The sequence below is a fragment of the Gnatocerus cornutus genome, chromosome 5, assembly GCF_029298725.1.
Source record: "Gnatocerus cornutus isolate USDA-ARS CGAHR chromosome 5, icGnaCorn1.1, whole genome shotgun sequence".
NCBI lineage: Eukaryota > Metazoa > Arthropoda > Insecta > Coleoptera > Tenebrionidae > Gnatocerus > Gnatocerus cornutus.
This window is the reverse complement of record NC_142237.1, coordinates 3228909-3241660: the sequence shown is the minus strand read 5'-3', so window position 1 is coordinate 3241660 and position 12752 is coordinate 3228909. Positions and strand designations below refer to the sequence as shown.

General features: G+C 32.9%; 1 protein-coding gene across 3 annotated transcripts in view; it reads right to left on the bottom strand.

The window, feature by feature from the left end:
* LOC148173736 (pseudouridylate synthase RPUSD2-like) overlaps nt 1–12752 on the bottom strand; it is a 296122-nt gene that overhangs the window by 233673 nt on the left and 49697 nt on the right. For all 3 annotated transcript variants that reach the window (XM_088035908.1, XM_088035906.1, XM_088035907.1), the window contains one exon: nt 1320–1358. In XM_088035908.1, the coding sequence (XP_087892034.1) occupies nt 1320–1358 (39 nt within the window). The remainder of the gene's footprint in view (nt 1–1319; nt 1359–12752) is intronic.

Here is a 12752-nt window from a genome sequence, read left to right as displayed (position 1 = left end):
GAATTGGCAGAACTAATTAGTCTGGCTGTCACCTGTTTCCTGTCAAGATCTTGGTCAATTGGGATTTTACGATTCGTGTTTAATAAATTGCTGCGTGAATAAAAAATGTATCAATATAATTGAATTGTCTTTTTCGGCCAACAATAATTGTACCTAAATATAATAGATGTGAGTGTTAGTCTGTGAGGTTAGGTTACGTTAAGTCAAAATTCAGTGATAGTGAAACTCAATAAATGTCAAATTTTAAATTGAATTTGAAAATCAAGTGGCAAGTCGTGGTTACAAAACCATTACCAATCGTGTAAAACGAAAAGTCTTAGAATTGTAAAATTTAAATTTTTTTTATTAAAAAAAGGGTGCAAATTCGAAAAAATAGTATAAAGGACTTGTTTTATAACCAAATTGGCCATTATAAAACACGTTTAATATACAAGGTGTTTATAAATGTTTCTAGCATCAAAAGTGGCTATGAAATGTCAAAAAAATTTGCCGCTCATTATAAATGTGGGTTTAGATTTTTCAACTGACATTTGTAGTTAACCTCAATCATGGAGCAAAGTAAACTTTGAGAAGAAAACTGTTCTAGTTGTGGTTTAAAACCTGAAAATCAAAAATTTGGGCACAAAACCGTAACTGATACGTCGGTGACGTAAGTAACATAAATAATTTTCAAGATAGTTATATTCACTATGAAAACAAAGCGGCAAAGTAGTGCACGACAGGAATTCCAGAGCCACCCTTGATGCTAGAAACATTTAAAAACACCTTGTACTATTTTGATCCCTTGATTGGTCAAAAATTCAAAAATCCAAATAATAAAAATCTATAAAAACTAGGTAAAACTGAAGCACCTACTCGTTTAGTAAGTGTTTTGATGAATGTTGATTATGTATTACAGCTATTTGGGCAGCGCCAGTCACAATGAAATATGTATCTTATTCATCTTGCTGGGGTTATATCAGGTGTACCTGCTTGCATTGTCTGATGGGTAATTACGATTATTTATTCATCCTTCAGAAATAACCATAACGGTGCTATATAGAGTGCTCCGGGATTGTCGAAATGGATGCACAAAATTATCATAGTTATTTTCCTTTTATACATAAATTTTACGTTGACAAGAAAATGAACATGTTTATTTAAAAGTTTATCCATCATTGCATTTGTACTGGAAATGCGAAATGCGTGTGTGCTTGTTGCTGAAACTTATTCGAATCACTCGCAAATGGACCACAATCCGCACCTCGCAGTTCATCTTCTACAGATTTCTCATCATCTGCATTTATATTTGTCCAAGCAGAATATAGATCAATACATACCTTAAGATCAGAATCGGAATCCTTTGCAACGGAGTCCTCCTAGAACAATAAGAAACACTCTTAATAAGGAACATAACTTTCATCAAAAAACAAAAGCTACAAACTCCAGACGGATTGAAAAAAATTTGAAAACTTTATTCACTAAAAAGAATATAAATTACAACAATAAAAATACTCTCGTGTTAACACCAAGCGTCGTGACTGCTATTTAAAACTTGAAAGTTGCAATTTTCTGTGGAACAGAATTTGAAGTTGTTACGTAAACACGACAGAGTTAAATGATTATATCGCAGTTTTGAAATTAGAAGTTTATGTAAAGTGAGGCAAAACTAAAAACGAGAAGACGAAGTTCAACGAAGAGCAATTGTAAATTCATCATCGGCTCGTAGGCAGACTCTTCTAAGAAAACTCTTCCGACTTTCTGTCTTAAATAAGTTTAATAAGAGGTGAATAGAAAAGTGAGGCAAAACGAGTGTTTAGATGCCTGAATTCTAATCAAAAAAATTATAAAACACTAACAAATAGTTTTTTATTATACCTGCATCATAATCCTAAATTAAAACATGCAAAAGCGTGCAATAAAGGGTCTTTAAAACACTAAAGGTTTAAAGTTGTCGAGGTAACAAGAAATAGTGAAATGTCAGGATCAATTTTTATTTATAATATTAACATGAAAATTACAATTGCTATTGTTTGAAATTGTTACTGTTGTTTCTTGCTTCTGATTCATAACTAGTAGAAGCTTTTTCATTTTCATTCGTCTGTTGGACGTCCATAGCTCTTGATGAAGTTGATTTAGCAACCGATGTGTTCAGAACACCAGCAATGCGTTTGGAAACAACTATTTTGTTTGAAGTAGATTCTTCAATTTAGCCACTAGCCACACTCGATTTCTATCCCACCTGACGTTTCAACTCATCGATGCTCATCTGTTTGCCATAATCAAAGCATGATTACTATATTTCTCAGCGTCGGGTAGATTCAAAATTAATCGCAGTTCTGCATGTTCTGCTAGCCTTTTAATATCTTCACTTATTTTTTGAACGGATTTTTACAAACGTGAAAAAATGTGTAAATAAACAATTGCTAACGTCTGTACGAAAACGATTCACAAACAACCTTTGATAATTTTATTGTGTAAATTCACATTTTTTTCAATGCTCCTAAAGGATTGTAAATGGAAAGGTATAATAAAAAATAGTGTATAACACTCGTTTATAAGCGCCTTTAAAACACTTACGACTTAAACTCGTCGTGCGTGTTTTAAAGGCTTGCTTATAAACTTGTATTTAATATACTATTATCAGGACGTCTGCTCCAAACGTCCTTTATGACGTTCAGCTTGACGCAAAGGGACTAAGCTAACTAATTTATTAAGAAATTGGTTATTAATCTAAACCCATACTTCAATTAGACTTTCCTGGCTATATTCCTGAGACAATAAACCGTCCGCACATAAATAAATTATTTCGTATAGTCTGCTTCATTCCAGCAGAATTAGGTTAAGACCAAGACATTCTAGACAGATAGTTTAACTTGATATACATATTTGAGCAACTCTGCTCGCAAATCATGTTATGTTGCTAAACTATTTGAGGACTTTCTAATCTAACAGTGAAATTAAAGTTGTGATCTTTATTGTCTCATTAACTTCAGTTTGACAAATTAATTGACATAAAAAAATTCCAGACTTCAAACTTCAAAGCTGATTGAAAATTTTCTGATTTTAAACGATCGAATTTTTAGAAACACATCATCACTCGGAACTTTTTGCAGGAGAGCTCTATTATTATATCTACATATTTGAAGTGGTGTCAACATCTGGTTTGTTTCATCGGGCATAAGAGCTCATTCTAGTTTCATTTTAATTAACAGTTCAACTTAAAAAGAAAACCTTGTTTTATCGTCAGGGTCTGACAGGTTCCGCTTTTAAATATACAGCTATTCGAAATGTAACGCCCTTCCTCGACACTGCATTATCGAGCAATAATACAGAGAAAAAATGTTGAAAACTCTATTAAGTTAATTTTGATTTTGACATTAAATTAAAAGTGTGCGACAATCAGGACACCTGTATGAAGATTCACTGGACTTGCACTACTGTAACAGTATTGATCTTAAGCCAACTGACATATTTCAAGTTTAGTAACCACAAAATAAAAGTACAGTGTGGAGAGCAATAATACAGAGAAAAATGTTGAAAACTCTATTTAATCCAACAATTCTGCGATTAAGTTAATTTTGATTTTGACATGAAATTAAGAGTGTGCGACATTCCGGACACCTGTATGAAGATTCACTGGACTTCCAGTACTGTAATAGTATTGATCTAAAGCCAACTGACATATTTCAAGTGAGTAACCACAAAATGAAAGTACAGTGTGGAGAAGGGTCCCTCCAGAACTAAGCAAACTAAAAACGACAATCCCAAAACGATGTACAGCAAATAAATCTAATTGCGAAGGCACATCTCGTCTCTCGAAATAATAAAACGAAGTGAATGCATGAATTCCGCAAACGTGTTTGATCTCTAGTTCGCACGTTTGCCTTGCGTAATGGTTCGAGTTATCTTTACATCTGCACCTTTATCCTCATTTGCCTCGGGATCCTGAAAAGAATTATTAATGTGGAGGATAACAAGAGAATCGTCATTACACGTACGATTCCCACGCCGACAAAACAACTTGAATTATGCCAAATACCCACCCGCAACTCGAATTAATAATCCCGCAAACGTGCTACAATCACCCTGTCTGTCAGGAAATTCTACACTTCACCGAAACTCTCCAAGTATATATAATATGCTAAGACACGTCGCATACATTAATTAAAGCAAGCAAATTTACACGAAAATTATTTGCTGTGAGTACCTAACACCAGAGGCGATACATACAAGGCGGAACTACACACCTAACATTACTTCGCTGGTTTTATTATCTCATCATAAGAACGTTGGGGTTTAACTAACTCAACAAACATAGCGAGAAACAACGAGTGAATCGTTGCTGCAAATATTTGCCGTCAGTACGACTGTTGGTAAAAACTTTAAAATATCTAAGACGGACTAAAGTTTAGTGCCATAAGCTGAGCTGTCCAAACACGCATACAAACTTTTGCGTAAGTTACGTATTATATTCAATGCCAATAGTTTAGTAATCTTGAAATATGTGATTATTATGGGAACAAATGTCTGGAAGCACTGCCAATGCAATTTTCTAATAATAGCTTGTACCATATCTCCACACCGTCCCAGCACGATTTTAGCTAAACCACCAGACTAATTAATAATAATAACGAAATTACAAGTATATCGTTTCAAGCCAAAAGATAAATCAATGACAGCTAAGAACGCTTTGGATTTTCATTTCGAACTATTATGTGCCGTATCTAAATTGTTTAGAAACCGTCTATAAATAATACTTGGCAATCAAACTAAGCCACTAAATAGTTATTTCCGAGCCACAATTGTATAAATTAAATGAATATAGTGAGGACAATGAAAAACAAATTACTGCAGCCAGATTCGAAATTGCAGCAAATTTGGCTGTGAAGAATGCATACAATAAATAATGTTGCCATGAGTATTCAAATTTAAACGCCGATTAACAATTTTTCCATGAAGGCACGTTAGGAAAACATGAAAATACATAACTAGATGGAAGACAGGTATTTCCAGCTTCAATGAAATCCCAAGAGACGCAATATTAATTTTTTTGAATGCTTCGGGTGTTTTGCATGCGCTTAGCTGAAGGTTGCTTATAAAGTACAGAACACATGGAAAAGTCTTCAGTACTTTCGCATGACAACGGACGGTATTTCAAAGAGCAATGGCGATAAAACCTAATAGAACCCTAAAATTAACATTCCTGCTGTGACACAGAAAGCACATTATTTTGTCTGGATTTCCGCATACAAAATATTTTTCGATCAAAAACTAATTCGATTTAAAATATTCAATAGTTATATCCCCAGTGCATGCCAAATAGGCGAATATTGTACGAGTGCACGAAGTGCAAAGGTAAAAATATTCTAGAATGACATGCAAGATAGATATACAAAAAAATCTTGTGCACAAGTTAATGTATTTTGATAATGAATAATAATTATGAAATTTCAAAAAATATTCGCTCTGTGCACATATGCAATATCTGAGCATTTTCACGGTGTATCGAATACTCTCTAAACCGGAAATGTTTTTCACAGTCAAAATAAAAAGTTTTGCAATTTTAAAATATTAACGCGCCACTGGAAAGGACCGTGAGTAAAGAAGGATAAATTGTGTTATAATGAATCTTACACTTGACGTCGCGTCTTTCTGAGCAAACTTGTACTGGGCGATTGGAAAGCGGTTCTTATGCAGGTCCTTTTCTACGTCACAACATCTCTAATATGAATAAGAGATTAAATTTACTGAAGGAAATAGAGTAACATACCTAAAACTGATGTTTTATAGAAAGTGTTGAGGTCACGTATTTTCTGATTGGTTGAAGGTACTAGCAGATTAGATACAAAGACTTTAAAAAACTTAAGAATAAATATTCTGAAAACGAATAATCCCAGAATCATTTCTCAGGTAACGTGACGTACTAGGAGCACAGTATTTAACATTACCACATGAAAAGCCAGGATCAAAATAGACACAAGTGCACCCCAAGCCAAAAGAAATCTGTTAAAAGAAACAAAAGAAACAGAGAATCCGCATTAAACAATCACCTGTATATTTTTGGTACATGTCATGAAAACGAACTATAAAACGTCGACGGACATTTAAACCATAGCCAAGGATTTTAGACGCTGATGAAGTGTGCAAAACAGTTAATTTGATGAAGACCCAAGAGTAAAGTTATTTCGACTCTAAGGACAATTAAAAGGCTTTGTGAAACGAAATATTTTTAGCATATACTTCACAAAACCATAAACCACACGATAGTATAATTGCAGACAACATCCTGTTGGCATTCAATTTGAACACGTTTTGGTTGCAGTAGTTTCTATTAAAACCGAAAATTAAATTTCAAGTATGATCCTTTTGTTATGAGACTCTAAACTGTCACTTAAATTTTGATAGTCTGCATCTTAAATCGGCAAAATTTTCAAAATTGTGCACTTTTTAACCCTTTAACTGTTGTAAACGTATATACAGGGTCCGGCAACACTTGTGTCCACCCCCAAAATCGTCTTTAATTTTAAAGATAAAATTTTGAAAATTTGCATTCGCTTATAGTTGACAAAGCTCTAGAAGCTGACGCAAAAATTTGTTTTTTTATCACGGTATGGTTGGCGTCGCGACGCCTAAGAAGTATAATTTTTAGCGATTTTTGAGTTTTTGCGGAAATATTCGCGAATTTATTTTTTTTTCAACATAACTGTGGTACAAATATCTGAGTTTTTATTTTAAATCTAATGCAAATTGTGTTTAAAATTTGCGAATAAAACGTTGTTTTATCAAGTTAGTTTTCAAAATTATGACAGTGCAGCGGCAATCTACGTTTACACCAAAATTTCACAAGTCACTTCACTCACTTTTATAAAGGTTAATTTTGATTAACACGTACATGTTGCACTTTATGGACACCAGAAATCGTTAATTAACATCGACAAAGTGACAATTTCACCAAGTAAGACTTTTGTTACAATCTAAAGCGAGCCAAAGGATAGATGTCATTTGTGACACAAGATGTTGACAGATGGGTGTAAACGTAGTTCCCAATTTTGACGTAATGAACTTGGAAACTAACTTGATAAAACAGCATTTTTTTCTCAAATTTTGAAACCAATTTGCATTGAATCTAAAATAACAACTCAGATATTTTTAACATATTTATATTGAAAAAAAAATAAATTAGGGGTTGATATCACAAACCCTCACAATTACCTAACAATTACATTTTTAAGGCGTCGCGACGCCAAAACTATCAGTGATAAAAAACAAATGTTTACGTCAGCTTCTAGAGCTTTGTCAACTGTGAGCGTATGCAAATTTTCAAAATTTTATCTTTAAAAATAAAGACGATTTTGGGGGTGGACACAAGTGTTGCCGGACCCTGTATATACGTTTTGACATTTTTCTCATAAACTACAAAAGATGAGAATTTAAAATTTTGGGAACAAAAATAGGCGAATAAGACAAGTCGAACAACAATACTCACTTCCGGTTATGTCGAAAGTAGTAGTCAACTTGCTTATTTAAAATGAAACAACCCATATATTATTGCATTTTCAGAATCTGCATCCAAATTAAAGGTGACTTTATGTATAATATGCTATACTTAAATTGAACCATTTCATAGATATCTTGATTTTTCTAAAAAAAACGCACAACAGAAGTGAAATTTTTATTCCGAGATAAGTAGCCTATAATCTATTTCAAAATCGCCACGTTAATTGAAAAATAAGCACAATACAAACGTACAATAAAATTTTGCGTTAGCTTGTGTATTGAACACGTATTTCCTACTAAAAATACGGAAAAAGTGTTTTTACTCTTTTGTTTCCAATTTTTTTAAGCATGTTTTGGAATAGTAACAATTCAAATTTATATGAAACTTTTAAAAACAAATTTGGTGGTCTAATAGAAACAAAAAAATTCTCAAAAATTCTTGTGAAAATATTTTCTTTTTAATACAAATTTATTTATTTTTTTTTTTTAAAAGATTAAGATATTTCAAAAACGATACAATTTAGGTATAGCACATTATACAGAAAAAGATCTTCAATTTGCATATAGAATTCAAAAATGCAATAAAATATAGGATATTCCATTTAAAATAAGCAAGTTGACTGCTACTTCCGGCATAACCGGAAGTGTTACTTAAATATCGATCTATTTATTCGATTTGTCTTATCTGCTTACTTTTTTCTCCAAAATTTCAAATTATTATTATCATTTGCATTTTCTGAGAAAAATGGCAAAACGTATGTATACATTTACAACAGTTAAAGAGTTATTGTACCAAATTGCTTTTTATACTTTTACAAAAATAAAATCGCGACAATAATGGCGAAGAGCATTTTCACATTGTCTTTTAAACCAACAGAAAAATAGATTAATTTCGAAGCAATTAATTCTAGATTAAAATATAATCACAATATTAAACCCCCAAAGTCTTCTACCATAAAACGAGGACTTTACAATCTTCAATTTATGTTGACTAACCCCAGTATTCACAAACAAGTTGACTATAACTTGTACTTAACAACTCAACAAACTTTAATATTGATGATACACAAAAATCATGTTTACCACAAACTAACATCTTAAAATGACGTGTGTTAAAACAGGAAACGAACCCCCTGCAAACTAATTAGATTCTGCTTTTATTAGACTCCAAGTTTGATCCTAGAGTGGGTTAAGAAGTCAATACTAGATTAAATTTCCAATGGGAATTACATTGTGGAGCAGTGTCAGGAAGAAGCTCAGAGTGCATGATTACGTCACGTACGATGCGAAAGGGAACCACTACTACCTTTGGTATGAGTATTACCAGCACCTGGGACTAAATCGCCGAAAAAATGCAGCAAAACGCCGACATAGAGGTAGGAAAACTTTGATAGGACCACGTCTACAACTTGAAACATCTACGCCAAACTTTAATAATATTCAAGCATAGAGCAAGATGCAGAAGTTCCTGGTTTTTAATGTAAATACACGGAGTTTCAAAAGCAATTAATGTCAAATCCGTTCCTGCTAACAACTTTTATTCGCAGTGGACTAAAATGAATTTCATAATGCGTTCTAAAACAAACAAAAAACTATTTAGTAGAAAAGTTCAGTCAATTAAACAAATACCGCAAAAGTGAAAAAATGCGGGAATTTAAAAGTCGTGTTCAGCAATTAGTCCCAACTTTAAATATTTATACTGCATTTCCGTTCATTAAAAGTTCCCTACACAGGAAGGTTTCTTTTATTTCGTCTATTAGTTTTACAGGATAATGTGGATTTAAGGTGGAAAAAGTTTCAAGAATTATGTACTCAGACGATAACGACTCATCCATGAATCAATTTTAATTACAACAATTTTACAACATTGCCTAGAACGGAAGAAAGGGTTTTGTTCTTGACGGTCATACAGACCCAGCAAGGACACTGGATTATTCAGTCATGAATATTTATTTTTGTAATTAAAACACGAAACATCTCTCATGAAAGAAGGAAAACTTTATAAACACTTGAATTAAGTCTGTCTGCGTATTCATGCTTGCAGGGTCTATAAAGATTTATCTACTAAATTTCAACCGAGAGTTTTCTAGTCTGGATCTACAGGGGGTACAAAAAGTAAAGCGCGTAAAACGTGTTGTCAAATCTCACAATATGCTTTAATAATAATAACAGGTTTGTATATAAAATCGAAACATTGCAGCTTCAAAATACAGGATTGATTACTACCTGCCATTACTCAGTAATTGATCTGCTCTGCTTAATTTATCAAAACTGACTGACCACGTTGGTCTACAATTAACCCACAACGCATCATTCAATATCATAAATTGTTTACAATGACAGATGTCTGACATAGGTTTTGGTGCTACGAGTTTTTGTTTCAACATTTTCATTATCTACATACTGAAACCTTTAATTCTATCGTAATTCATAAGCTGTTTCATAGTGGAAGTAACTATAATTTATTTATAAGTATGCAATTATCTATGATCAGCATAAATTGCAAAACTGAAGATGAGTGCATTGTGATGTCATGTATTCAAGGAACACTCGAACGAATGCACAGAACAATATAATTTTTTTATTAAAGCGAAGGTGAGTGATGCGATCTTAACGACATGCAATATCGTAGGGATTTTTTCATGCAGGTAGCTCATAAACGACGTTCGCTTTGTGTTTTTCTTTTTTAATAACAAACTATGAACGGATTTTTATAAAATTTAATTAAATGAAGGTACTCCACACACAGGTATATTTTCGTTAAAAATTCAACTAGAGCGAGCTGATAAAAATGGCAGTCCGAGTGCTAATTGTTTAATCCTTCAACTGTACGTGACATTGCATTCTTCTCTTTCATATAATGTTTTCATCCTCTTTACTTAAAATAAAAACTGATCCACTGTTGCACCGCACATCTACAATTCTGTTTATCCCTGATAAAAAACTGGTCCTCTTCAAACGTCGGCTCATATCGCCATAAAGCATTTCCTAATAAAAATATTTGGCCAAAATTCCAAAACTGTTATGAATATTGACCGACAACATGACGCTTTCAAAAGCTAAATTATTGCATTTTAGTCATGAACGGATTTTAGTGATCCCGACTGACAAACGAATCCCATCCATTTCCACTAGCATAAATCATAATGTGTCCATCCTAATTGGCAAACTTTCTAAATAGCCGTTTCAACAACAATTCCAGTACAAAGCATCTGTGATGATTGTAGAGAAATATTTTATCAAATCCGTACGTACCCGGATAAATAATTTTGTGTTGTTTCCAAACCAGTGAAACTACGTCTACGTAAACTGCAAAATTCATATTACGACACAGATGTCACATGGTGTTAATTTTGCCTCGGTTGAAAGGACACCATTAAAAAATCATTGCCATTATGGCAAACATGGTTTTGATAAAGCCAGTCTCACTACACTGAGCAATTAAATGTGCTCATCAAAACTGAAAAGGGGTACTGGTTTCAAAAACCAATCAATTAACGATTGTAATATAGGCAACCAAACATACTGCCTTTAGCATCTAGGAGGTGCTAAAGTTGCGCTACAGTTTACCAAACGCTCTAGTGCGGTTATGGCTTTGACTTGTTAAATCGTTTGCAGCCACCTTACCGCAAACCACCATAAACATAATAAAGCTCAAGTGGTTGGGTCTCATCTGCCTTGAAATAAACCGTAATAAATATTTTTACCCAGCTGGTCAGTCTTACAAATCGAAACAATGAAATTCCTCAAAATATGACTTGAAGTGCAATTATATAAAACTTACAAATAAAATTATAATAATTATCTTATAACTCGATTGATTGAAACGATGAACTTGTGGAATAATCTTATCATGTCACGTAAACTATAACAAAATAGCTAATTATTCTGTTTTATTGAATCAATTGCTCATAAAATTGAATAGGTAGAAATGAAAACAGTTGTAGAAATAAATGTGACATATTAAGAATAAAATAACAAACAGAAAGTTTTTTCAAAATAACAAAATAAAGTTAAAATTTATAAATCTCAAGTAGGGGAGAGGAGGGCATAGTGGGGTACCGGGGCATAACGGAGAACACGGCTGCTGCTCAAATCAAACGCCGTGAAAAAAGTCGAATAGCATGTTTTGATTGGTTGTCAGTTGACAGTTGACCATGTGTGTTTTATAAAACAAAGTGTGAAATTCAGTGTTTTCGTTAAAAAATTCGCGAAGTTAAGGAGCAAGTTTTTTTTTAAATTTAGTCATACAAATGTAGTGGCCTACTCATTTATGTGCAACAAGCGTTGATGACTAAATAATTTTAAAATGTTACTTTTTCTAAGTAGGTACACAGTTATTCAAAAATTTCATTTCCCCATAGGGTACCCCACTTTACCCCTATATGCAGGGCAAAGCGGGGCAAATCCCATTTTTCAAAATAATGCTCACATGTCCTAAATTTTTTATTGTAATCAAAAAAAGTTAAACAAAAATCATCCGCAATACATTAGTCTATGATATTTAGTAAAAAAATTTTGTTAATTCCTACTATTTTAGGATGCGTGACTAATTGATTGTTAAGTTCCCACTATGCCCCCCTCTCCCCTATCAGTCCCATCTGAGTCTAAGACAAAATTTTGCCTATAAATAGCTTCTTTTACTAGAAACTATTTGTTTTCAAAAGTGTAAGCTCTAAAGTAAACTCCCACCACCACATTTTGCCCTTTTACTTTAATTTTAAACCGACATGATAAAAGAAACTGAAAAGTCCCAAAAACTTGGCGTCTTGGTGAGTTTATATACCTGAGTTAATCAGATTATACCATTTTCATTTTCATTCCATTTTCATCCACCGTCCAAGAAAATCTCATACCCTCATTAGCCTTTTCTTGCAGTTTATGAGAGTCAAAGATAAAAGATGCCAAAAAAAACATAGAAACTCCCGGTAATCCAGAATCCCTACAGTTTATCAAACGCTTTAGTGCGATTATGGCTTTGACATTTTTAAACCGTTTGTAGCCACTTTACCGCAAACCCCATAATCATATTCTCATCTCATCTGGCTTGAAATGAACCGTAATAAATATTCTTAATTTCTTTTCAAATATGCAATTTAAAAGCGCATTGGAGTTATTGATGACTATTTATTTCAAATCGTGCGTAATAGTCGTAATTTTTGATCGAAAAATATTTTTTTGGACCTAAGTCTCACTTAATAATAGAAACTTTCAAAAAAAATTAACAATGTTTTTACAAAAATAAAGATAATACGTTATTAGAAATAATGGCT